At 56.8% G+C, this 25,058-nt stretch overlaps 11 protein-coding genes across 11 annotated transcripts; 6 read left to right on the top strand and 5 right to left on the bottom strand.

Moving 5' to 3' along the window:
- Positions 1–787: 787 nt before the first annotated feature.
- On the top strand, positions 788–949 carry SCP_0706630 (hypothetical protein; the record flags this gene model as incomplete). The annotated part of the gene is made up of 1 exon (XM_027760588.1): positions 788–949. One exon carries the CDS (start codon positions 788–790, stop codon positions 947–949), a length of 162 nt encoding a protein of 53 aa, XP_027616389.1.
- A 420-nt stretch (positions 950–1,369) lies between these two features.
- Positions 1,370–1,882, bottom strand: SCP_0706620 (hypothetical protein; the record flags this gene model as incomplete). Its single annotated transcript, XM_027760587.1, has 3 exons — positions 1,370–1,564; positions 1,627–1,818; positions 1,874–1,882. 3 exons carry the CDS (start codon positions 1,880–1,882, stop codon positions 1,370–1,372), a joined length of 396 nt encoding a protein of 131 aa, XP_027616388.1.
- A 958-nt stretch (positions 1,883–2,840) lies between these two features.
- On the top strand, positions 2,841–6,731 carry SCP_0706610 (hypothetical protein; the record flags this gene model as incomplete). The annotated part of the gene is made up of 2 exons (XM_027760586.1): positions 2,841–3,339; positions 3,391–6,731. The coding sequence occupies 2 exons, from the start codon at positions 2,841–2,843 to the stop codon at positions 6,729–6,731; spliced, it is 3,840 nt and encodes a 1,279-aa protein (XP_027616387.1).
- Positions 6,732–9,895: 3,164 nt separating this feature from the next.
- Positions 9,896–13,245, bottom strand: SCP_0706600 (hypothetical protein; the record flags this gene model as incomplete). Its single annotated transcript, XM_027760585.1, has 12 exons — positions 9,896–10,042; positions 10,110–10,262; positions 10,317–10,378; positions 10,424–10,477; positions 10,523–10,670; positions 10,747–10,883; positions 10,943–11,295; positions 11,350–11,376; positions 11,430–11,849; positions 12,034–12,218; positions 12,269–12,880; positions 12,946–13,245. The coding sequence occupies 12 exons, from the start codon at positions 13,243–13,245 to the stop codon at positions 9,896–9,898; spliced, it is 2,598 nt and encodes an 865-aa protein (XP_027616386.1).
- Positions 13,246–14,529: 1,284 nt separating this feature from the next.
- SCP_0706590 (Ribosomal protein arginine N-methyltransferase rmt3) lies at positions 14,530–18,331 on the top strand (the record flags this gene model as incomplete). Its single annotated transcript, XM_027760584.1, has 13 exons — positions 14,530–14,779; positions 14,840–14,889; positions 14,945–15,044; positions 15,097–15,381; positions 15,436–15,673; positions 15,728–15,975; positions 16,026–16,123; positions 16,185–16,554; positions 16,616–16,752; positions 17,116–17,227; positions 17,291–17,323; positions 17,387–18,047; positions 18,118–18,331. 13 exons carry the CDS (start codon positions 14,530–14,532, stop codon positions 18,329–18,331), a joined length of 2,796 nt encoding a protein of 931 aa, XP_027616385.1.
- An 83-nt stretch (positions 18,332–18,414) lies between these two features.
- On the bottom strand, positions 18,415–20,421 carry SCP_0706580 (predicted protein; the record flags this gene model as incomplete). Its single annotated transcript, XM_027760583.1, has 7 exons — positions 18,415–18,768; positions 18,819–19,113; positions 19,172–19,218; positions 19,287–19,809; positions 19,862–19,931; positions 20,093–20,128; positions 20,178–20,421. The coding sequence occupies 7 exons, from the start codon at positions 20,419–20,421 to the stop codon at positions 18,415–18,417; spliced, it is 1,569 nt and encodes a 522-aa protein (XP_027616384.1).
- Positions 20,422–21,283: 862 nt separating this feature from the next.
- SCP_0706570 (hypothetical protein) lies at positions 21,284–21,682 on the top strand (the record flags this gene model as incomplete). The annotated part of the gene is made up of 2 exons (XM_027760582.1): positions 21,284–21,345; positions 21,406–21,682. The coding sequence occupies 2 exons, from the start codon at positions 21,284–21,286 to the stop codon at positions 21,680–21,682; spliced, it is 339 nt and encodes a 112-aa protein (XP_027616383.1).
- Positions 21,683–22,157: 475 nt separating this feature from the next.
- On the top strand, positions 22,158–22,830 carry SCP_0706560 (hypothetical protein; the record flags this gene model as incomplete). The annotated part of the gene is made up of 2 exons (XM_027760581.1): positions 22,158–22,284; positions 22,340–22,830. The coding sequence occupies 2 exons, from the start codon at positions 22,158–22,160 to the stop codon at positions 22,828–22,830; spliced, it is 618 nt and encodes a 205-aa protein (XP_027616382.1).
- Positions 22,831–22,883: 53 nt separating this feature from the next.
- On the bottom strand, positions 22,884–23,036 carry SCP_0706550 (hypothetical protein; the record flags this gene model as incomplete). Its single annotated transcript, XM_027760580.1, has 1 exon — positions 22,884–23,036. The coding sequence occupies one exon, from the start codon at positions 23,034–23,036 to the stop codon at positions 22,884–22,886; it is 153 nt and encodes a 50-aa protein (XP_027616381.1).
- Positions 23,037–23,133: 97 nt separating this feature from the next.
- Positions 23,134–23,400, top strand: SCP_0706540 (hypothetical protein; the record flags this gene model as incomplete). Its single annotated transcript, XM_027760579.1, has 1 exon — positions 23,134–23,400. The coding sequence occupies one exon, from the start codon at positions 23,134–23,136 to the stop codon at positions 23,398–23,400; it is 267 nt and encodes an 88-aa protein (XP_027616380.1).
- Positions 23,401–23,411: 11 nt separating this feature from the next.
- On the bottom strand, positions 23,412–23,798 carry SCP_0706530 (hypothetical protein; the record flags this gene model as incomplete). The annotated part of the gene is made up of 1 exon (XM_027760578.1): positions 23,412–23,798. One exon carries the CDS (start codon positions 23,796–23,798, stop codon positions 23,412–23,414), a length of 387 nt encoding a protein of 128 aa, XP_027616379.1.
- Positions 23,799–25,058: the final 1,260 nt, after the last annotated feature.

Here is a 25,058-nt window from a genome sequence, read left to right as displayed (position 1 = left end):
TAATCGCAGTGTTTGCAATGGGGTATCACATCCGATGAGGAGTGCGTATACTACCAGACAACTTTGTGTGGAAAGTACTGTCCCATTACGACCAATCCGGCCAGTCACGCGTCCGAACGGGGTTGGCCTGGCCGGAATCCTAGACATGTCCTATGTCACGGGCGTAGTGGCCGGATGGTACAAATTTGGGTACCCAGACCGTGACTTGGCCCAGAGGCTGGCCGGTCACCCCATGATTCAGTTTTCCCTCCCCAGCGGCTGGCTTGGCCGGCTGCCAAGTTGGTGATTGGGAAGTCGCCCGATCCTGACGTTGACGACGGGGCTCTTCGTGACCTTTTTCATCTGGACATCAAAGTCATGGGTTGCCGTGTGGGATGCTCAGGTCAAGTACGCTACCGCGGGTTCCTCTTCGTATTGTTATGTCTCACACGCTTTCTAGGGATGTCTGGACATGGGATGCAAATCTTCATGTCAGCACCACCGGGCCGATCTCAGAGGAATTGCTCAGCGACTGCACATCTCACGTCCAAGAAATCATATTCTACTCTGTCGACCGGAGCAATCCTGATATCAAGCTCGACTATGAGAGCACTGTACAACAGGGTCAATATGTGGCTAGGTATCCCCGCCAGCCTTTGCCCCGCCAGCCTTTGTCTCCGGCGAGACCGTTCAATGCGGCGTGGAACCCGTGCGTTAGATCTCCGTCGACCCTTCATGGAAGAGCGTGGAACCTGGCTGCGAAGACATACAAGCTGATGGCATCTGCACACTAGGCTTCCGTGTCCCCATGCCTATGAGACTGTTTAGTGGGTATGAGGGCCGAAAATTCCGCGTACACGCAAAAGTCCGGCTGGCATTCACGTCCGAAGACATACCCGAAGTCATTGTGGATTCGGGTGTGATAGCCGTCGGTATTGAGAGTCTGCGCAAGGATAAACGTATGCGGTGAGGAAGTATTGAGAAAGTTCTTGCGCGGAGACGGCGCACGACCGACAGCATGTTTTCACTCGTTGGGTTTTCTATTATGCTGTTATATGAACTCATGTTTCTACATCGTCGGCTGTGCCTTCTCTCACTTCGTCTAGCCTATCGCCACCTTCAACCTTCTCTGAGCTATTTCAATCCTCGAAAGGGCCTCTCCTGCCTCTGATACGTTTGAGGGGTGTAAACCAACCAGGGCTACTACCGTACCAATCAATATCCCGGCGAGCCTCGGCAAATGGTCGCAAAGGCAACCCTCACTGTCAATGCGATGGAGATAGACAGCTCCCGTTATTACTATTGAATAGGTATACACTACGAAGAAGTCCGAATCATTGTCCGAATCGTTGCGACGCCAGACGGTCCATGTCTGACAAGCCAGCACCGTTTAGGCCTCGTACACTACCTGCAGACGAACAGGATAGCAGGTGGTGTAATTATAGATGTTCCCGCTGTCCTCCATCGCCTCGAATATCACATCGTTGGGGAAACCAGTGTAGTACTGCGTGTCGCTCTCGCAAAGCGAGAATTTGTGCGCGACGCCATTCACGGCGAGTATCGGAAACGCAGAGTCGAAGGTGTCCTGGAAATAACTATTGTTCAGCACCTACACACAGAATATCGATAGGCCTATACGACAGTCACCACGATGCAATAGTTTTGAATCGGAGCGGGGAGCTCCGACTCCTCGGTGAAAAAACACAAGGTGGGCTGACTATTAGCGGAGACAGCAAGGTTGTTTGAGTAGACCTGAGGTTCTGACTGGTTACTCGGGATCAGCGAGTCGTCGATGAGTGACAGCAAAGGTATGTCGGTGTAATGACACGAATAGAACGCCTGCACAGTCGTGTCTGCTTGTTAACCTGTGCAACGTCAGCGGTCGATGACGCACCGACAGCATCGAGTAGTGTGCCCCGATGGCACTTCCCGTGTACGCCTTGAACGCGAGTACAAGCGGTGCTCCGGTGGCGTTCGCATTAGGTTTTATGCAGAGGGAGTGAAGTTGGATGCGTTATCGTACCCTCCGACAAAGCCGGCACATGGATCAGAAGTAGCTTGACGGGGATACAAAGGCGATGCTGAGGAGATGGCAGCGATTACCAAGGGCACGAAAGCGAGCAGTAAGAACATCATCGTGCGGACAGTGTAGCGGTAGAATGAAAGATGGGTGGGTAATGAACCTTACCTCGCTGGGCGTCGTTTCATACCCTGACTGCTCATGACACACGGGATGAAGAAATACAATTCTAGTGGGGCTATCAGTATAAAACGGCGAGCCCGAGATATATGAACGTACCTTACAGTGAACATCCCACTCGTATAAAGTGTATACTGTCTAATTAGCAACGGTGCCTACAGTGAGAAGTTAGGTATTTTAGGTTCCGGTTGGTCAATTGCATCGTTGTACCTGAAGGGAGCTATAACTGCAACTTCTAGAGATTTCGAACGCAGACCAGCGCCTATTGAGGAGACGCGTAGTAGTCACGTGCCCCTTCCGGCCGCACGTGACAAGAGGTAGCCCATGGGCACAAATCGAATCGTAGGCTTGGAGGAGTCCTCCACGTTCTCGTAGATCTATCTATTCAACACAATCAAATAATCTTGCTGTACTATTCCTGCGTTTGCAGAGACGATCGCTTGGATTAAGACTTGGATGCCCTGAGCCCAAGCTTGGACTGACTCATAAACACTTTTGTCCTATGTCTGCAGGTCGACTTACTCTTACTCCTTCGCAATATTCCTGTTTGTATTACCATTTATCCCTTCAGGACTGCCACTTACAGAACTCCTCCTAGGTCTAGTTTTTCTCGCACGGATTCTCCAGAGTTAACTATCACATCGACGAAGCACTCGAGGCCATGCCAACTGCTCAGCCGCTCATAGGTTCCGTCCTCGAGCGCAAGCCTGGCCCTTTCTCTGCACCTTCTACGCCCATATCTTCCGGCTCTACTAAGACTGGATTCCCCACAGCACAGCATCGCTCAAAGAGCGCCTTCTCTCGCTCGAGAGAAGAGAAGATTCGGAAAAATGGCTTGGAGAGGCTCCAAGGAGTTCCCATTGTCCAACCGGTAGCCCAGCCTGCTGTGCCTAGCAATAACCAAGGGTCCTCCACGGCAGACAGGGAAAGTTGGCGTCGTCAAGTGGAAGAGGAAAATGAAAGGAGGGTTGAGGCGATGACGGAGGAGGAACGGGAAGAGGAGAGGAGAGAAATCTTGCAGAGATTTGGGCAAAACGTGGGCGACATATTGCAGAAGGCCAAGGAAGCGAGGGTGAAGCAGGCTCCCGCCCTCCGTTCAGTGGATACTGGCGTAGTTAATCCGTCTGTCGCGGGAGAGACTCAGCGACGTATCGCGGAAGGTGTGTATACCCGCTCTTACGCTCATATGGTGCGCTATAACACATCTGCAGCGAAGCCATCGAGACCTTCCACCCCACTCTCTGCTCTTTGTGGTAGCAGTACTCGCCCGTCGAGCAGGGCAGAGCGTAAGCTTCGATTTGCCGACGTGACTCCTAATGATGTGCACGTCTACGAATCTGCCCCTCCCTCACCCCGCAAAAAGGCGCTCGCGTTGCCTCCTCCGAGCGCTGATGACGGTCCCGTGATACACCTTGGTGAGTGGAAAAGTAGACAAAGTCCTACAGTCCATCGCAGAGAGGCGCCTTTCGCGGTCCCTGTAGCCGACCTCGAAGAAGGCACTCCGGAGGACATCCGGCGCAGGTTCTTCCCGGAAGAGCCAGCGAACGACCCTTCACTGGAATGGATCGAGAATACCGCAGCTCCTGCGGAAGCATCTTCGTCGACTCTGCGCTTCGACCTGACAGGTACACCAATTCCGCCATCACTCTCTTCGACTCTACCGACCTACCTCGGTTTGCACCACCATGCCGATTCCCAGCACGCTGGCTACTCGCTCGACGATGTGTTTTTGCTGTCCCGATCTACTGTACCTGGTCAGAGAGCAAGTATGCTGGGTCTCCTGGCGCGCATTGCAAGGAAGTTGGCGAACGGCCTTCGCGGGAATGTAGCTGAGCGGATCGATGAACTCGTGGGTCAAGAGTCTGAGCTACGACAGCGGATCTTGGCTGCTGGCGTCGAGGCTATGGGCGAACGAGGCAGCTTGGGTGCTAGAGCGATAGAGGTGATGTGGGAGTGCATTGTTGGTTGGGACGATGAGATCGCCAGCGTCGAGGGTGTCGAGGTCAACGAGTCGGGGAAATTTGACTCTACAATTTCTGCTCCTGGCCAACCCAGCTCTCCACACGACCCTCTGTCGTCTCTGCCGCTGGACTTCGTACTTTCACAGATTTCAAGTGCCATCGGTACTGCAGAGCTCCCTCCGGAATCCCTATCGCAGCTGCTGGCCATCGTCCACCGCCTCGCCCAACACTCAAACGACATCGCCTCCTCAATTGTCACCACCTCCGGCCTCGTCGCGAACATCGTGCAAACGTTCCTCCTGACCCCAATTCCTCCCACAGATAGCTCTCCCCTTCCTGATCCTGTCGCCCTCCAAGTACTGACCACGCTCGTACTCGCTTCGCGCGAGAATGCGTCCGCCTTACTAGGGCCTGCAGACGCGCTCCTGCGCTTCGTGACAGCGCTCCCACTCGCCTCGCCGTTCTCCCAAGCCCTTGCCACGTCGCTCCTCACGGGGACACTCCGGTTCTACACCGCGCTCGCGTCGTACGGCATGTACTCCCATATAGCCACCACCGCGTCGGACCACCTCGCACAGATCGGCGCGTATGTCCTCTCGGAGGAGTGCCACTCTAAGCATCTCAGGGAGGCGTGGCTCGGGCTGTTGGAAGCGTGGATGGTGTGTGCGCGCGACCCGCATCGGACGACGCCGAGCCACGAGATTTTGTGGAGCCAGGTGGTTGGGTGGGGATGGGGCACTGAGGTGCTGGAGCTCAGGCAGAGGCTGACGGAAAACGACGAGACGCTCTGGGCGGCTCTTTGGCGGGCGGAGGCAGCGTGGTTGGAGGGAGCGAAAGTCAACGCGATCAAAGGCGGAGAGGCAGAGAGGGCGTTCGTGGTCGAAGCTGTCCGCCAGGGTTTCAGTGAGGGAGTTGAACAGAAGATTGCGGAGAGCGCGGGCTGGATGCTGGATACTGCGCTCCGTGCGCTCGCTGCTATCGGGGCGCAGGGGATCGACGTGACGACTCTCCGGGCTGCCTCGGAACATGCGAGTACTCTGGCAGCGGTCGTGAGATTCTGGCTTTCCTGTCTTCCGTCACAGACACAGGGACCACTTAGTGCTCCGCCTTTCATCGTTCCCTTCGCAAGATTATCCGCCCTCTCCGCAATTATCACCACTCATCCCCTTTGGTCTTCGGTCTCGTCAGAGAAATGCCCGTCTTACGCGCGCACGTTCCTCAGGCCCTTCTCTCTTCTGTTGTCATCTTATCTCCAGCTCTCGCCACGAATACCAGGGACGTCCGAGGACTTGTGGCTAGCGCAGGCTTTCGCGATTATTACTCGTTTACTCCCTGGCGACGAGGAGTTTGGGCAGCGCGTTGTGGGCGACATGACGGAATTAATCACTTTGAATTTCATGGAATCTCGAGGATGGAATGTGCCTGCGGTACTTTGGGAGAAAGGAGGCATGAAGCCGATCAGCCATTTTTTGGCGTTCACTTTCTTCCCGCAGGAAGACCTATACGTTGCACCGTTGTGGATATCTTCCCAGTCCATCTCCCTTGCCACCACGCAGCGGCTGCCGGCTGCGTCCAAGTCTGGTCGCGACCGCCTGCTTCCTCTCAGCAGAGACTGGAGCTTCTGTCCGCTGGACCATCTTCTGCGCTCGGGTCAGTCGGAGGCTTTCAAGTCTCTGCCTTCCTCGTGGAATTATTCGGAAACCGAAGTGGTGCGGGCGACTCTGCTCTTCGCGAAGATCAGTCGTGAGATCCTGCGCCTGCACGGTCTGACGAAGTTCCTGCCGAGCCGAGAGGAAATGATCTTTGCGGGCATGAAGGTCTTCATGCTGGAGCACGAACAGCAGCAGAACGACACCGCCGAGGAAGTGTTCCGCGACAGGATCGTCGAACAGCTCCTCGACGATCTCTTTGCGCCGTTCGCCGCGGGCACCTCGCCGACGTCCCTCCTCCTCCCGCCCCCGCCGCAGGAAACGCAAGACAGCCTGGAAGCGGTGGCGTCGCGCTTCCTCGGGCCGTCGACGCCGTTTTACCAGTACTACACGGACTTCGTCGCCCTGTACGACGCCATCTCGTTCTCGCACCCGCTGTTTGCGCGCCTGCTCCTGCCGCCGCTCTCGATGCGCTTCCCGTCGGACTTCAGAAAGTACCTCTGGGCTGACTACGGGCACGTCGTGAAGACGATCCGCACGCCCGTGGAGGCGGTGCTCACTGGCTGCGTCGGCGAGTACCTCTGGCCGGTCGAGGAGGACGCGCACGTGCTTGGTGCGTACCTGCGCGCGCTTGTGCAGGCGCCGCTGGAGGGCTTTGTGCGCTTGGTGGCGATCCACCATATCGCGTGCAATATCTGGCCGGATCTGCGCTCTGCGCCGGAGGAGCAGGCGAGCAAGCTGTTAAGGGCCGTCGTGGACCAGGACGGTCTCGATGTTGTACGAGAGGTAGTGCTGTATCGACAGCAGGTCAGCGTGGGCACGCTCCTTCTTCCCCCTGCTTGTTTTGCGCAGGCTGGGGAGTGGAAGGCGTTGCGGTTGGAGTTTGTTGAACGGTGTGGGGGCGAGCAGCTCAGAGAGCGGTTGAAGAATTTGCTGGAATAATCTGTGTTGTATCTATTCTGCTGGTCTCGTCGTTGTATCCATATTTTTCGTAGTCTACCGTCCTCGTAAGATAGATCTTTGAGAGTGTTCGCTAGCTGCCGTAAAAATAACGCTTTGCTCTTATAGATGGAATCCAGATAAGATCTGAGTTTATGGCTGCGGCTTTCTCCGAGTCCCACGGGCACGGGACCGTGATGCGTCGCGTCTCCGCGCGTTCCCTAGTGTGCAGGTACCTACCCTTGCGCCGTTAGTTGACAGTAATTGATCAAGACGATTGATTGCAAGGCTGAGGTGAGAAATAAATCCTGTCATTTTTACAGGTCTCTATGGCAATGTGAAGCTCGTTCACCACATGACAACTTCCGAGGAAACATGAAACGTCTCGTTCAGCACTTGTCAGTACGGCCAATCCATCCGATCCAAGGTCACTCATTCCACCGATATACTTTCAAATGCAAATGGAATTTCCAAAAACATATGCCTGAACTCCAGACCACTCACAAGGGGCCATTGATAGTTCTTTCTGTATTAAAAAAAGCTGTAAACACGAGCATAAACGGACTGACCGATATCGACAAAATGCTCATAAACATCAGGTGTGGCGGTGATGCAGCACAGCCGCACCACTACGTAATCCTGAGATTAAATTATAGGTACGTCGTTGGGCCCAGTGCCTCTCGCCCGGTGCTCGTGCACAAGCTTCGCAACAGTCTTCAGTATGCGCTGATGCATAGTCACGCTGTCGTTTGGTCGATTCTGTGATTCTCAGAAAAACACGTATTCTCCTGGAATTCATTCACTACCGCCTCCGGTGAGGGAATCGCGAGCCGTAAAAGAAAGTTCCTGTTTGACTGGACTTATATCAGATGTATACACGGCTGAGAGAAAGCATACAACCTAAGCTCGTGGAATGACGTGCTCACTGATATGTAACTACCATTCCTCCACTCGGGACCTTCACGATGTACTTGAATGCTGTACAGATATACGCACTGCTAAGGCCTATCTTTAGAATGTTATTAATCTACGATAAGTGCGCGGAATTAGAGCTTGTGTCACAGTTTTTTGAAGAGTATCACAGAATTTATCCATACCAGACGCCAGCATGATAGCGCATCCGTGCACCATCTGGACTCTTCAGGAGAAGGTGCCATTTGATGCACGGAGGCGTCATCGGACTCGCAGGCCGCACCAAGGGGTCCGATGGGCGTTACGTGACGAAACTTCGGACAACGCGGCGCAAACTTGAAGCCTGATAACAGCTAGGTAGTAGTGAAAGATTGCATCTATGTCACCCCAAACTATAGTGCGCCTCAATAGAATCATTCGCAGAGAGACAGACGCCACCGTCATACTTGAATACCAGGCGCAGCTCGCTGTGGCAGATGTTGCGACAGCGGACGACCTTGAAGGACCAAAAAATGGCCGGAGACGAACGCAGATCTGTTCATGTATCAGACATAGACTTGCGTAGATTACTACTCCTTCGATATCCAGTGGCTGTCGTGGCTGTAGTTTCCAAGATCTACGAAGGATAGCATAGCTGTATATCCACCAGCCAAGACCTAGTGATGCTGTCGCTCAGAGGCGCAGCGGCGGGTAGAAAGAAGGAATAAAGTGATTCTGATCATCTTATCATCCAATACAGACACGTCATAAAACACGTCGAGTACATCGTACAGAGCCAAGGACGACACAACCGTAGGGGATCGGCTCCATGCTGCGGCTATGTGAGAGATGTAACGATGAGCGACGAATGAGACCCAGATGTCAGTGGATGTCGTCTACACGGAGATTTGCATGGGAGACGGTCGAAGGACATGTCGTCTACAGGAAGATTTGCCTGGGCGACACAGTCGGAAGACCAAAATTGGAATGACGCTGGCTGCCTGGCGTCGAGTAGACAGAGGCAAGATATAAGCTGCATGGCCGTAGCGCAGGCCGGACACAGACTACGCAGACCGAAACGAGAGGACGACTAGGACAACGAAGACAACGAAGACGTGGAAGAGAAGAGAGATGCTAATAAGAACTTCGGCTGGCGGATGAATCCAGCTGATCTCGTGTAGAGGATTAGAGAAGTCGAGGCGTCGGGATTAGCCGAGGCGTTGAATATGCGCTCAACCGTGTTAGATGAGTTTTTCGTCTTTACTTTACTCGCTGAAAACTTAAGGACCACCAAAGGCCGCAAAAGCTTTATATCTCGGGATGCCCAACGCTCGAGCAGAAACATTGCATCATATAAACAGTATATATCCGTCGTACTGTCTTCCACCAGATACACAACGTAATGTCTTACCTGCAGTCAGTCACGAAATGGATCTACTTTCCTTACTTTCAAAGGCAACGTGATTTGGTCAGGTACCGGAAATCGAATACTGAGCATGAGAGACTACGGTCTCTAAAATATCATTTGCGCGGCCAGCTTTGGCTACGAGAGACATGCCGATAACAAGAGACAATAACAAGACTGATACAGAAACACGAGACAAATACAGGTACATGGTATAAAGAACGCAGCGGCGTAAAAACGTTCCCAACTGCAATACACGACTCGGAGACTCCTGCGTTCCCAAGATGAGCTTCAAGGGTCGGCGAGTTATGCGCCTCCATCGGTGAGGCGCATTCGAGGAAAAGCCTTGGCGCCGGTCGCAAATGACACGAGTTACGCGTTACGACGTGCACCACCTGGAACAGACGAGGCGACGGCGTACACCGCAAACACTTGTACTGCACTGTTTTACAGCTAACTTGATCCGCGTCCACAGAATGTAGCCCAGCCAGTCGACGATGTGCCGATGCTGTGAGTTGACTGCGCGTCAAGTACCTAGAAATGTGGGGATCGCTATTGGTAGGAAGAGTTTGAAAGCGTCGTAGGACGACAGTGCCTTGCCGCGGTCTATCCCGCCGCCCTCTTCAGGCGTTTCACTGGCCTGCCGTTCGCTGGTACGCCGTTCGTCTGTCCGTCGTCCGTCGGTCGCCAGTCCGCCCTCGGCGTTGCGGCGCCTTCCGCTTGTTGGGATGGATCCTGGGACGGTGAGAGATTGCCTTCACTGCAGACTTTGGCCTCATCAACGAACTATCCTGCTTGCAAATCCGTTATCCTCTGGCAGTTTATGCCCTAAGAACTCCTTCCAGTAATCGTTCCACGGCTCTGGAGTGTCTCACTGCGTCGCCTCACTGGGACGCCGCGGGTGATTCAGGTCCATCGAGTGCGACAGCCAGTCCTTGAGATCCACGTTGAAGTTCGGGGGGTCGATGTACGTCTGGTTCTCCTTGTTGTCCAGCTTACCTTTTCCCGGCTCCATCATCTGCAATGTCGTGTGCGTTACCTCAGGTACGTCCCCGCGTGGACCTCCTGGAGGCTATGGAACGAACAGCTTGCCTCGTGTCCTTAGAATGCGCAGGATGCTGAAGCCAGTGGAGGCCACAGTACGCGACGACATACAGGAGTGCCTCCATGTCGTCCTGTAACATCTGCCTCCGCCGGCTTTGCGCCTCGAGACGCTGCGACAGGAACATGCGCGTGCCCTGTCGGGATGGATTTAGCAATCACGGACGGCGGGAAGTGAAGGCGATGCGTACCACAATGTACTTGTCCGTCGCCTGCTCATCCTCCTGAACCTTGGACGAGTCGATCAGGTAGCCTGTCTAATGGTCTTGGTATGGCTTCCGATAAAGCATGATATTACCGGCGCTGATGTCCCGATGGATCCTCCGTGCCTTGTCGTGCACCGCGACCAGCGCTAGGGCACAAGAGAAATCGGTATCAGCCCACAGAAAGCGCTTACCTTGGAACGCATCATGCATCGCGTTGAGCAGCTCCTTTGTTCCTCGCATCGTCTGAAGCGGGAAGCCTACTTTCTTGAGGTTAAGATGGTGGTGGACCCGTGGGTGCACCACAATCCGAGGGCCGCCGTAATATAGCCATTTGGCCTTCTATTTTATGCATCGATAATTAATAAGTCCGCTACCGACTTGCCTAGGTCGGCTACATCCTGAGGATGTAGCTGACCTGGGCAAGGCGGTGGAGGAGTATAAGTCCATCTTGGTGCACTGGAATGCTGAATGATGAGACAGATGAGTTGGACATCGATGTAGCCGACCTGGGCAAGGCGGTGGAGTATAAGTCCATCTCGGTGCACTGGAATGCTGAATGATGAGACAGATGAGTTCGAGCTCAGAGTCAATGGAGATGAATAGATACTCACAAGGCTGTTGGCCTGTCTTGCTCCGAGTCGTCCTCTCGAAGTTCGCCATGGCCGAGAACCGCGTGAGCATGCGGTCGGAGTACACCACCTTCGGAACATCTCCGCCGTGTTCCACATGCGGGATGTTCTTCACCCTGTGGGCCGCCAGCTCCTTCAGTATTCGGCCTTCGGGCTCGTGCACGTACTGCCACCAGGTATCCTCCAAGAAAACCACCCTACTGCCCATCACCGCCCAGTATCCGCGCATCCCACCCCTCCTCATTGAGAAGTTCGTAGTGATCGGCCTCGACACGAAGCAACACTTGAACCTCCCGTCCTCCGCACAGATGGTCAGTGCCGCCGGCCTCGTAATGCTGCACCACGGTCTATTCAAGCAGTGCACACCACGCCTTGTACTCCTCCCGCACCTCATCCTCTGCCGGAACTTCCACTGGCTTCAGGTCTAGCTGTTCCCGGACGCGGCAAGAAACCAGCTGCCGGAACAGACACTCCTCGCCGCTCGATGCCCGCTCCACCGTCGGGTTGTATCCGCGCTCGACCGAGGACGCGTGCGCAAATCTCCACAAGAACTCGCACAGTGCCTCGGGCTTCTCCCGTGGGCAGCACGACTCCGACGCGACCAGTGCCATCGGAGTACACCACCTTCGGAACATCTCCGTCGTGTTCCACATGCGGGATGTTCTTCACCCTGTGGGCCGCCAGCTCCTTCAGGATTCGGCCTTCGGGCTCATGGACGTACTGCCGCCAGGTATCCTCCATGAAAACCACCCTGCCGCCCATCACCGCCCGGTACCCGCGCATCACACCCCACCTCATCGAGAAGTTCGTAGCGATCGGCCTCGACACGAGACACCGCTTGAGCCTCCCATCCTCCGCACAGATGGTCAGTGCCACCGGCCTCGGAATGCTGCACCACGGCCTTTCCAAGAAGTGCACACCGCGCCTTGTACTCCTCCCGCCCCTCCTCATTGAGAAGTTCGTAGCGATCGGCCTCGACACGAGGCCACACTCAAACCTCCCTTCCTCCGCACAGATGGTCAGTGCCGGAGGCCTTGTAATGCTGCGCCACGGTCTATTCGAGCAGTGCACACCGCGCCTTGTACTCCTCCCGCACCTCATCCTTGACCTTCTCTTCCGGAACTTCCACCGGCTTCAGGTCTAGCTGTTCCCGGACGCGGCAAGAAACCAGCTGCCGGAACAAACACTCCTCGCCGCTCGACGCCCGCTCCACCGTCGGGTCGTATCCGCGCTCGACCGTGGACGCGTGCGCAAACCTCTACGAGAACTCGCACAGCACCTCGGGCTTCTCGACGACTCCGACGCGACCAGCCCGCTCATGTCCCAGCGCATCAGGCGCGCACGCAGCCCGTGGATGGGCACTTGAGAAGTGGTGCACCCGACGTTGGTGCAGCGGTGCATCGGCAGCATCCCAATAACATAGTAAGACACGGAAACATGGATGTTATTTCCGATACGTCGTGTGCGCTCTCGAAGTGGCAGTCTGCTAGATATAGCGTCGAGGCAGCCGCGAAGTTCGCATGGGAACATGGAAATTAATTCGTCCACCTTTTGCAGATCGTCGAAGAGGCAGTCTGCTAGATATAGCGTCATCAGATCCCGACGTTCTTCCACCAACTTGCACAGGGCAGCTCTAGTTATCGGGTCGGATGACGAAGCAGCCGCGAAATACGCGGGGGAACTGTTCATCGACGGGCAGGGCAGCGGCCAGGGACTTCTTCCGCGACCTGAAGCCGTTGCGCGGGCGACACAAGTTCGTCCTGTCGCAGCCTGACGCGGAGAAGGCGAACCGGGTGAAGGCGCGGCAGGTGATGGGGCGGAGCATCCGCCGACCAGAGCGGGCTTGGTCAATGTCAAGTCCGGGGCATTGTGTTTGAACTTGAACCCTGGGCAACAGTCGTGATCCCTGATGGCCGCGAACTGTGGCCACAGCGCATGTCAGCATCAACCACGGCCACACTGGCGAACAGAGCCTTATCACTCACCAGTCGAGAAGGCTCGTCGACGTCGTCGAACGCTCCCTGCGTCGGTGGCCTGCGCGCCGTGTGCTTCGCAGGGAGGGAGTCGAGGAATACCTCGACGGGCATGGGCCCGAGGATGAACCCCTCTGCTCTGTCCGCGTGGGGTTCGTTGTCGTCGTCGGAACGACGCAGATTCTCGGGCTTGGCGTTCTCTTCGCCCACCAAGGGCGTCCAGTCGGAGGTGAGGCTGTGCGGAGTGGGTGGCGAGGAGACGTCGGCGTGTAAGGTTGGCGCGCTGGGAGCGCGAGATCTGGGGCTGGACATCGTCGATGTTGTTGATAGACGAGTAAATGGTTGTAGTAGTGATGGTGGTGGTGGTAGTGGAAGAAGGAGAAATTGAGCAGATACAGCCACTTGCCTGCGCGCTTTTAACCGTTTCGTGTGGCACACGTCACGTGATAGCATTTGTGCACAGCTAACGCGGTGTACGAACCACCCTGATACACAGCCAACACAGCCACGGGTCTCTAGCTGGTAAAGTGAGAATAGACGGTTTCAGCATGTCCAAGGGGCCATTCACCTCTACGCCACAAAAGGGTAGCCCGATCACGTCGGTTTGAGAAATGTCCAAGGTCCCGACGAGCAGCCAACGTACCATGACCGGGGTACAGACTAGTAGTCGACAAGTCGCGAGAACGCGCCTTCGTACACATTTTCTGTTGCAACGGGAGACCACCCGCTGGATTCTACGAGAGTAGACGTTGGCCAAGGAACTACAGACGAGTGAACGTCTTCGAGAAGCGAGCTGATCGAGAACAACGACATTCTCCCGCCACTGCAGTACTGTAGGCCGCGCCAGGATCAGAAGTCTGACGTGGGTCAGCAGTACGGTAGCCGCTGCAGGCAATGGTGTCATGGGCGAAGCAGGGAGTCCAGTTGTTGACCTACATTTTGCAAAAAAAAAGTCCCATGGAATGTGTCTGCGCCGCGCGGTCTCGTAGGGAATCTGACTGTAATAGTCCGCAAAGAACACGTTGTTACAAGCGTTAGCCTGAAACCGAGTAAGTACATCACCGCTGGCCAGATGAAAGAGCGCACATATTTTTTGCCAACACGAGGAGTAAAACCAAACCAGGGGACAAGTAAATTACCATACCATTGTACGTTCGGGTAGCTCAAAATTTGAGGATATCAACGCGAGCGGTCATATTTGCAGGCAATTTAGAGTGTCTCTAGATCAGAAGATCTCTCAGACGGGCGGAAAAAAATAATGTGCCTTGCGACGGACCTCGCCTGACAACTCCTTATTTGGGACTTGTAACCGCCTTGTAAGGGACAAAAATGGTGCCAAAATTACCCCAAATGCCCTAATTTTTTCGTTTCTATTGTATAGTCAAAATCCGTCGCAACTGCCTTATTAGACACGAAAGGTTTTTCCGACATTATTGCTCCTCGCGCACGAAGCTTGATCAGAACCGAAGGCGAAACTCGTACTCAAATCCACCTCTCGAGCTCCAGACTCTTCGTGGAAAACACATACCAAAAAGCGCCTCATTTCGCAGGTCAGCGCCACTGATCCCCAGAAATCCTCCGAGGGGGTTTCGCACCATGGCGCTCCGTCTATCCGCAAACCATCTCCACCCCTCAGAGTCCGGGTCAGAGTCAGACGGGCACTCCAGCTCGTCGCAGGAAGAAGATGAAGACCTCACCTGGGAGGACTGGGTGTCCGACTCGGTGGACAACCGCCCGTGCAGGTCGCTCTTCGACCAGGACAAGACGTTCACGACCGTCGCGGAGGCGCTCAATCACGACAGGCTGGTGTACGGGGTCGATGTGGAGGATATCACTGCCCGGCTATGTGCGTGCTTGTTCGTCCCCGCTCGTGCGGGATCGTGTTTTTGACCCCTGTCCGTTGCAGTCCTCGATTCGTACCAGCGAATACGCCTGATCAATTGGATACGAAAGGAGGTGCGTCGACGCGGTTCTCTGCGTTTTATGTCGTGCTTATGTGGAGGGAACGCAGAAACCCGCGCCGGCAGAGGTAGTTGCGCTGCGGGGCGATGAACCCTTCTTGTGTTCTGATGAGTATCTCATTCCAGCACTCGAGGACGATCCGCTCCTTCGTAAGTAGATCACCCTCTTGTCAGAATTCCTACTAATAGCGATACATTGCAGAAGTCCAGTCAGGACACTGGTCAGAGGAAGAGTGGGAAGAGGACGTCGAGGCAGTCGGTCCGCCTACAGATCTGGCCGGCGCGTTACGCAGAATCGCAGCGCTGGAGAAGAAGCTGCAGCAAGCGAGACAGGACTTGTCGGACTACCGCGAATTCGTGGGCCAACGTCTCAACCTCGCCGGTATGTCGGAGGCCCTGAAAGAGCCCGCGGCGTCCTCGAGCACGCGCCTCGCGGTTCCCTTGCGCGACGACGACTCGCACTACTTCCAGAGCTACGCCGAGAATGGTGAGGTGGGCGTCTTTTGAGATCTGTATGCCGTTAGTGACGGACGCGGAGCAGATATACACGCCGTGATGATCCAGGACAAGGTGCGCACGGCGACGTACGCGAAATTCATCCAGTCCAGCCCGGAGCTCTTCAAAGATGCGGTCGTCCTGGACGTCGGGTGCGGCTCGGGTATACTGTCGCTCTTCGCCGCGCGAGCCGGGGCAAAACGCGTGATTTCTGTCGAGGCATCTCACATAGCGGAGAAAGCGGAGCGGATCGTGAAGGACAACGGTCTGGAAGATACGATCACGTACGTGTCGCAGAGATTTCCGTCCGATTCTCCATGCTGAGCGGACCTGCGCAGTGTCGTTCAAGCGAAGGTGGAGGACATCACTCTTCCGGATGGGATCGAGCAGGTGGACGTCATCATCTCGGAGTGGATGGGCTACGCACTCCTGTACGAGTCGATGCTGGACTCGGTCTTGCGTGCGCGGGACCGCTTCTTGCGCCCTGGGGGTGTCATGGCGCCGAGCCAATGTAAGATGATGTTTGCTCTGTGCGAGGCTGGCGAGATATTCAAAGAGCGTGTAGGATTCTGGAGCGATGTATACGGTGCGTCCTCCCGCACACGAAATCCTCCGACTACATTAATCGCTGTGCAGGCTTTGACTTGTCCGCCATGGGCCGGGACGTCTACGAGGACGCCATCGTCGATATCGTAGGACCAGAGACGATCTACAGCGAGGCGTACACCATCAAGGTGAGCCTTCTCTACACTTTTACACCCTCGCGAACCCCGTCTCACCGGAGCGGCCCCTCAGGACCTCTACCTCGGAGACGTCATCTCGAGACAGCTCGACTTCTCGACGCCGTTCACGCTGGTCTCGACGGCGGAGCGGCGCACGAAGATCCACGCGTTCGTGCTGTACTTTGACGTGTTCTTCACCGCCACGGGCGAGCCGATCCCGCCGGACACGGACGTGTACCTCGCGCGCGAGGGCGACCCACTCCTCGCGGAGGTGTGGCCGCTCGGCGGGCGGGCGCACACCGCGCGGCGCCTCAGCATGGGCGAGCCGCTCAAGGGCAAGGGCCGCCCGAAGGTCACGAGCTTCAGCACGGGCCCGGCGTCGGTGTCGACGCACTGGAAGCAGACGCTGTTTTTGCTCCGGGAGCCTATGACCGTCAGCGAAGGTGAGCCTTGTCACAGCGCGCTTTCGGGATCGGGGCTGTGGGGTTGATCGTTTGGTTGCAGGGACGACGGTGCAGGGGACGTTCAAGTGCCGGAAGAGCGCGACGAATAGCCGGGAGCTGGATGTCGAGATTCATTATGTTGTCCAGGAGCCGTCCGAGGCTGCTGCGGTTGGCGATGCGGTGGTGCAGATGTTCAAGGTGCGGTAGTATGCCCTGGGGAGGCGGTGGAACCGAAGTGACCTTGAGATTTTTCTCGATATTGTGCTGACGTTGATATACTTACGGCACAGCTGGGCTCTAGTATAGATTCAGTTCTAGTTGTTTCCGATGAGCTACTCACTGCGAGAGATATTCGTGGATTGCGAGCGATCGACGTCGAACCCTCCCGTCCGCCGAAGTATGTGGATGGTTCCGAGCCACGGCCATAATGTGCTTACTGCAGAGGTGGTGGTGTATCCACTCCGCGATATTGACGAGAAAAACGGTATCACATGAGGCGGGGGGTAGTAGTATATACTATACCGTGCCGCGAGCCATTCGGCGCTACGACCACGCTTGCAGATCGCCCTCTCCGCATTCCACCACGTCGTCCTTCCAGCTCTCCAATCTGTTCGACGTCTCTGGCAAGGTCGTGCAGCTGGTCACCGGTGGCAGCCGGGGGATCGGCAAAATGGTGCAGTTGCCCGCCTTCATATCCTGACCACGCACGGTGCTTCTGCTGACTGGCGGCGGGCAGATCGCGACGGGCTTCGTGTGCAATGGTGCCAGGGTACGTCCCCGCAGAGCTTTGGCGGTTTAAGACTGGGGGGGGGCTGAAGCGCTGAAGGTGCAGGGTCGCGAAGGTGTACGTATCGGCGCGCTCTGCGCAAGACCGCGACGGAGCTCGACGCGCTGGGCCCGGGGAGGTGCGTCGCCCTCCCCGCGGACCTGCAGGAGCTCGAAGAGGTCGAGCGGCTCGTGCGCGCGCGAAGAGGTGCTGCACGTCCTCGTGAACAACGGGGCTCGACGATGGACGCGTACCCGGTGGGTTGCTTTGCTCTCTCGCCGGGAGCGGGGCGGAGTCTGATGGCTGGACGCTGGACGCTGGACGTTTGGCGCACGACGCGGCGTTCACGGAGCTGCTCACGCTCAACACGCAGCGGGTGTTCACGCTCACGCAGACGTGTCTTCCCCTCCTCCGCCCTGCGCGCGGCCGCCGTGTTCAAGCACCCGGCGCGGATTTATCAACGTGGGTGCGCAAAACACGCTCGGCGCCGCTTTTTTCTGATTCAGCTCGTGTGCGTTGGGTCCGTCAACGGACTGTGGGTCACCAGGCTGGAGACGTACGCGTACTCCGCGCTGCACCACCCGAGCTGGCACTTCGCCGGTCGCGGCTCGGGCTGGGGAGGGCATCACGCGCAACACCATCGCGTGCGCTCAGCCCTTCCTTGCGTCCCGTCTTCGCATCCCGCTGCTGCTCGTCCCCCTTCGTTCAGGCGCGTTCGAGAGCAAGAGTGAGTCCGAGCCGTCAAGACCTCCTCTATATTGTGCGCTCTCGTCTCACGCGGCTTCTCGTTTTGGCAGTGATGGCGCACACGCCGGCGAGCTGATCAAGCGCTCCACGCCCCTCCAGCGCATCGGCGCGCCCGAGGACGTCGCGGGCGCCGCGCTGTTCCTCGCCAGCCGCGCTGGACGGCGGGTCGCCGGTCGCGATGCGGGACATGCGGGCGATCTACGCGCCCCCAAGCTTCAGGCTCCGGCGCGGGGGGCGACGTCCCCCATCTACGGGTGTGTATAGGATACAGTATGTATAAGGTGCAACACGCAGCGGTCTAAATAAACGAAGGCATGCCGGTGCCCGCAAAACGTCGTGCGCGAAGCTCAGACCATCCGCGCGGCGGGGTCCTTCTCGCGCCCAACCTCCTCGACGCCGTCGTCCGCCACCTCCTCCGGGACCCCCTCGACGCTCCCGCGGGGGCTCCCCTTCTCGCGCTCCTCCCCGTCCGCACCCGCCCCTTCCTCCTCCTCCGCGCGGCGCGCGAGCATGCGCTTGCGCACCTCGAAGCCGCCCGCGTACCCGAACCACGTGTGCCGCGGGACGTGCGGGCCCCGGAGGAGCATCACGACGAGCATGAGGCCCGTCCAGCCGAGCGAGAGCGCGGCGGCGGGGCGCCATCCATACTCGTTGAACACGCGCGTGCCGACCGACGTGCCCATCACCATCCCCAGAAAAAACTGCCCTTAGCTCATCAGCGCGTACAGACAAAAACCGAACGGGGGCTCACGGCGATGATGAGGACGGCGTTGAGCCGCGAGCGCGCGTTGGGGTCGAGCCCGAACACGGCGCTCGTGAGCGCGACCTGGTTCATCTGGCGGAAGACGTCGATCCCGAAGCAGACGAGGACGACCGCGGCGATGTGCACGCCGTCCGCGCCGACGGCGAGCGCCTGGAAGACGAGCAAAGCGAGCACCGCGACGAAGGCGGCGAACCACGGGATGAGCCCGTCGATGAGCCGCCCGATCACGGGCGCCATCGCTACGCCGAACATGCCCACCAGCCCGAAGAGCCCGATCACGAGCCTGCCCGGGGGGCGGTGGTCAGGTAAGGCGGAGCGCGGCACTGAGGTGGGGGACGTACGTGGAGTAGTGGTAGGGGGGCCCGCCGAGCAGGAATGTCAGCGTGACCTGACGGGGGCACACGGCACGCATGAGCGAGCGGCCGCAGTAAACACAGCCGCAAAAACGCGACGCACCCAGAAATTGCTGAAGCACGCGCTCGCGAGGAAGTTGCAGAGCGTGGCCTGCACGAGCAGCGGCTCGGTGGCGAGGAACCTGAGCAGGCTGGCGAGGATCCCGAGGTAGGTCGCGCCCTTGTTGCGCGCGGGGTAGTCCGGGAGGACGCCGTAGAGGAGGAGGAGCACGGCGAACTGCACGGCGATGGCGAGGTAGTACACGACGCGCCAGGGGGCGTACTGGCCGATGATGCCCGCGAGGACGCGCGCGAGGAGCACGCCGAAGAGCAGGCCGGCGAGCACGATCGAGAGCGCGGACGCGCGCCGCGCGGGCGGGGCGAGGTCGGCCGCGAGCGGCATCAGGACCTGCGGGGCGACGCTCGCCATGCCGACGAAGAAGCTGAGCACCTCGAACGCGACGAGGCTGTTGGTGACCGCGAGCCCGATCGTGAGGGAGCCGCTGATGAAGATGAGCAGCAGCAGCATCGGGCGCCGCCGCACGATGTCGCCGAGGATGGAGATGGTGAGCATGGAGACGGCGTAGCTGTGCGAGCGTGAGTGTGGTGAATTGGGGTGGTCGGAATATATATGCTCACCCTGCTTGGATCAGAGTCGGGATTTGCGAGACCTCGTCGTAGGTGACATTGAACGAGTGCGAGAGCTGGACTGAAGGCCGTCGGGTCAGGTGGGCCGTTAAATGGCTTGTCAACGCTGACGGCGGACTCGCCGCCAGCTACGACGCAGCATACGTGCGCACGTATTCGAGTCATGGCTGGGCGAGACCGCCGACATCGGTGAACAGGCTGCGTTGGAGTAAAAGGACGTACTGAGGATGGGCTGGCACCACCAGATGTTCGCAACGACTGCAGACGATCAGCATGCACGCAACTCGCATATACTGTGGAGACTCACGGAAGGTGCTCGCGAGGCCAAAGGTCGCGTTCAAGAGGAGCCCGAAATGGGCAGGGTGCTCGGGATCGTGGCGCAAGTGGCGGGGGATGGGCAGAAACCCGAAATCTTTCGTGATCTGCACATAAGAGCTCTCGGCCGGTGAGCTGGACGGGAGGGCTTGGACCGTGGACGTGGGTGAAGCGGCCGTTGGCGAGACGGCGTTCTCCGCTGCAGGTTCCTGTGCAGCGGTGGATTCGGACGACATGGCAGGACGTCTGAACAAACCTCTGGGGCCAAGCAGGCTTCCCGCTGCCACCCGCTATATGAGAACGCATGCCGATATCGGCCAACTCCTGCACGCTCCACTTATTTTTTCGACGTGAGCTCGGTCAGCAGCAGTCGTGTTGATCAAGAAGGACGCGGAAAACGGCAGTTGGACGCACGCACGGACCTCCGAGTGGGAACACCCTGTGCCGCGATGCCGGCCCAGGTTTTTTCCGTTGTCTCTTTGCGACATCTGCTATCGCCGAGTACTTGCAAGGTGCAGAATGGACTGTGGCGCGCGTTCGGCATAGCATATATCCCGTCCGCCGCGCTCCATTTTGAGCAACCGTAGTAATCGGGACCGCGATCGATCTCGAGACCGGGTATGCACACCACTGGCGCGTAACGGGGGGACCGGCCCGCGCGTGGGTATTAGCTTGAATCTGAACTACCGACTGCCAGTGAACTCCACCTTGGCTTCAGGATGGCCAGTGGTGCTTCACATTCTCATTCTAGCCTCCCTCCTGCCCCCGTTACGCCTCCTAAAACTGCAGCTCCCACCGCTACGGTGAAAAGTACACCTGGGCAAGGGACGGGCTCTGCCTCCACTGCGGTCAGCGAGAGCCCGGCCTCACTAACGTATGTCTTATTGACTGCATTCATATCAACATGCTCGCCAGGCATCTCTGAATCGATTCCATCTCGGGCAGTGTGGGTGCAGTTTCATACTGGATTGGATCCGATATCCAGCTTCATGCGCAGTGTGACTTCCGCATATTACTCAAAGTCCTGCTACGCTCAGATGTGCAGGCGATTCCTCACCTAACGATGACGAGCTTTTGCATGAATGTCTCAAAGCGGTGATGAAGGTTTGCAATGACTCACCACCATACCAGAGCAAGGTCAGGAGGCTGCTCGCAGAGTAGTGAGCATCTCGTCCATGGGTCTGCACTGCCGTGCCGTGCCGCTGACCGTGTTTGTGCAGCGCGAAACCCTGCACTCGTGCGGAGGATTACTATGCTCCCTTCGTGAATACCTTCAATCACGCTTTGGAGGAGATGAAGGAGTGCTCGCTCCCATTGTTACGCGAGATCGACAAGAACGAGGATCTGGATATCATGTTTCATAGAAATGACCCCAAGGCGCTCACCGGGATACATGGTGGCCTCAAGACCTTGCGCCGTCCGGACGTCGTGTTGGTCGCACACGGGTCTGCTTTCCGGGCGGCCGGGGACTCCGCACGTGTCCCCGGCATGCACTGAGATGATTTGGCATTCGAGGTCGCGCTGGAAAACCCATACGAGAGTTTTCACTGGGCAGATTGTCTTTCATGCCAAGAATTTAAACGTCATCACAAGGATCCATCGGGTGCACTTCCGCACGAGTACACCGATACGTTCACGTCAAGCGTCACACCTCTCTCCAATTTGGATCGAGAATGCCCTAATGAGGATGGGGTGTGGCGAAAGGATTTTGCCGTGGTTGGGCCGAGCTCATCGTCATCTCGGCATCTTAATTCGCCAAGGAAGTACACTGGTACTGCGTCGAGTGTGCCAAGGAAGTACACCGGTACTGCGTCGACGGACTCTCCCAACGCATCGCGTGCATTCATGGCCATGCGCGTCATCATGTTACTCATAGTGTTATCCAGCACGGAGATCCCCTAGGAACCACGGCACAGACCCAGCACCGGAATCCACTACCAAACGTCAATCTCCCGATCAATCGGGTGGCAGCATGTCTACGAAGCCCAAAGTGGAGGGCGAGAAGGAGCATCCTCCTATCGTCCAGTGTGGTATCTATGGCGCAGAAATGCTGACGCGCGGCCCCTACGCCACTCACGCGATCAACCTCTCGATTATCGGCAAGTCTCTCCGCCCATGCCGTCCGCCGCCATCGCTAACACGAGTGGTGTGCAGATAACTGTGTGTGGGTTTGGTGGTATGACCGACAGGGCGCAATCCAGTCCAGCGGGGTCGACTTTGTTGCGGACCTTCCCTATTTCCTCGTCCTCCTCGCCGTCTTCCAGCGCTTCACATTGCAGGATGGGGGCATCGAGACGCGCCTCGTGAACGAAGCTGAGAAACATCACCGAAGGATAATCAGCTCTGCAGGCAAATATGTGGCTGGGGAGCATCCACATCACGACCGTGAGGACTTCCCGTTCACTTGCAGCGCAGGCACAAAGGTATCGGTCGCTAGGTCGGAGCCTGTATATGACCGCTACAGCTTGCCCGGCCGAGGTACGAGCATGTACAAAGCCAAGCGGGGAGTTCCGCATGGAGAAGAGCTGGTGATGAAGATCTACTGGCCGGAGATGGAGCGGAGGAGCGAAGTCGACATACTGAAAGCGATCTCGAAGCGAAGAGCGAAGGAGACGATCTCGTCAGGGGGCATGTTCCTTTTCTAGTGGACTCGCAAGATTTGGCTTACTCCACGGGGACCATTCGCGACGACATTTCGCTACTCGGCGAAGGAGGGAACGTGGTGAGCGGCCCGCGCATCCTCCGCGTCATCCTGTTGCGCAAGCTTGAACCGATCGAGAACTTGCAGGGTGTCCTTTTTGTACGCGCGTGGATAGACCGCTATCGTTGCAAGTGTTTTGTCCCACTGCATAGCTGGAATCACCCTGATTGGAAGACCGCCATGCGCAGGTCATTTCCGACTCTGGCCGCACGGCGTCGAGCATGGTGACATCAGTCTACACAACCTCATGTACGATCCGGACACCCAACGCAGCGTACTTAATGACTTCGACCTCGCAGTCGTTCGCGAAGGATCTGAAGAAGAGCGTGAGCCTGCTGGGAAAATGCGCACGGGGACCGTCCCCTTCATGGCGTTAGATCTCCTGATGCCGGGCTACTATGGCGGCAAGATCGCCCGCCTGTACCGCCACGACCTCGAGTCGTTCGTGTGGGTGCTCCCCTTCGTCCTCTTGCGCAATTACAGCCCCGACCAAGATGCCCAGCTGGACACTTGATGCACGAGCGATTATGACCGGTGCCGCAAGGAAAATGTGAATGCCCTCAACGCCCTTTCGGACTCTGAGGCCATCTTGTCCAAGTATCTGGTGTATATTAACACCCTTCGATTGTAATCCTCGTCCAGCTCTCCCTCTTGCTGTGGCCGGGCCAACCAATGGTACGCGCTCTCGATAATTATATCGGGAGCACCTGCGGTTGGGTCCTCGACCTCTGAGGGGTATAATCCTCGCTCTACCGCTATCTCCTCGATGGAGTTCCTCATTCCCGAGGGGACAGGTTGATCCATTGGGTCAACTTTGTCTCCTGAGGAATTTTTGAGTTTGTCCATTATCCTTTCAAACCGCTCGTTCTGTGCTTGGCGAGTCTGTTCGAGTGCCTCACGAATGGCCTGCATCTCGTGTTCTTGCTTTTCTTGCAATGCGTCGAGTTCGCAGTTTGCCTCTTCTCGAGCCCACTGGAGTGCCTCTTGGGCTCTCTCTCTGCGCACGCATTCTGACGAGCTCGTGCTTGCAGTGCTTTCTGGGGCTCTATCCTTAGTGTGACGTATTTTGTCCGCTAAGGAAGACGTCGGTTGCGCTGGCAGGGCCGGGGATGGAAATCTCTGAGTAATGTGAAGAATGTCGTGGTGTCTTCCCATTCTCGTCGTTTCTGTTTCTTCGCTGGCCTGGTGAGATCCAGTGGATCTCACCAGTGTTCTGACGTTATGGTCGGAGGTGGATTCCCACCACTGCTTGTCCGTTCGGCCTCCTTGTGTTGAGCGTGGAGGTTCGACATACGACAGTGTAGGGGATCGTGGGGCTGGTGATGCCAGTTATTGCTCATGGTCCGTTATTTCTGGGGCTGGTGTGCCAGTGTCCATGTGCATGCCATCATGGGGTGTGCTCTCGGCCACATCTGCCAGAGTTGCGTGCTCTGCCTGTCTTGACTGAGAGCATGTTATTCATGTGTTTTTGGGGCCTTGACTTGTCATTGGGTGGCAAGTTACGGTTCTTGATTTCTTGATGGGGGTCTTCGCTGTCGAATAGAATTTTTCACAGGGCGAATTGGACTGTAAAAAAGTGTAATGGGGGGCGAGACCTTATCACACCGAACCTCAGATACAGTGCACCAAGCTCTATTCTGGAGCGTCATGCGTGTATCAAGGTCGTGGTGTGTAAAGTCTCTGACTTCAACACATCGACGCGCGCTCGATACATGCAGAGCGCATACAAACAGTACACAACAGTTACATAATACATGATGAGATTAGATAAGATTAGGGCACAAGTACCGCTTGGTACTTGTGCCCCGCAATACAACAGCAGCACGTTACAGCTAGACTACCCAAAAGAAACTATATGAGAGTACAGTAGTTGTGTTCATAACAACTCACTGCCTGCGCTGAACTGACTTCATCAGGATTCTTCTGATTACGAGTAACAAGTTACAGGGAGGAGTGGAATGAACTCCTATTCTTTTAGTTTATCACTTGTAGGGTAAGCTACAAGCAGAGGAAGAACTTTTTACTTATAGGGATATAAGTGGAGAGAGAAGACTGAGGGTTGGGGCACCTCGGGGGTCCTTTTATACCCCGCGGGTGTCACCCTTTGTGACCATTACATAGTAGTGTTACATGGCAAATTGGCCAATAGCAAAATAAGAGCATCATGTGATC

This window comes from Sparassis crispa (genome assembly GCF_003851025.1).
Source record: "Sparassis crispa DNA, contig_000006F, whole genome shotgun sequence".
Lineage (NCBI taxonomy): Eukaryota > Fungi > Basidiomycota > Agaricomycetes > Polyporales > Sparassidaceae > Sparassis > Sparassis crispa.
The sequence above is the reverse complement of the archived record's forward strand: the minus strand, read 5'-3'. Positions and strand labels throughout refer to the sequence as shown.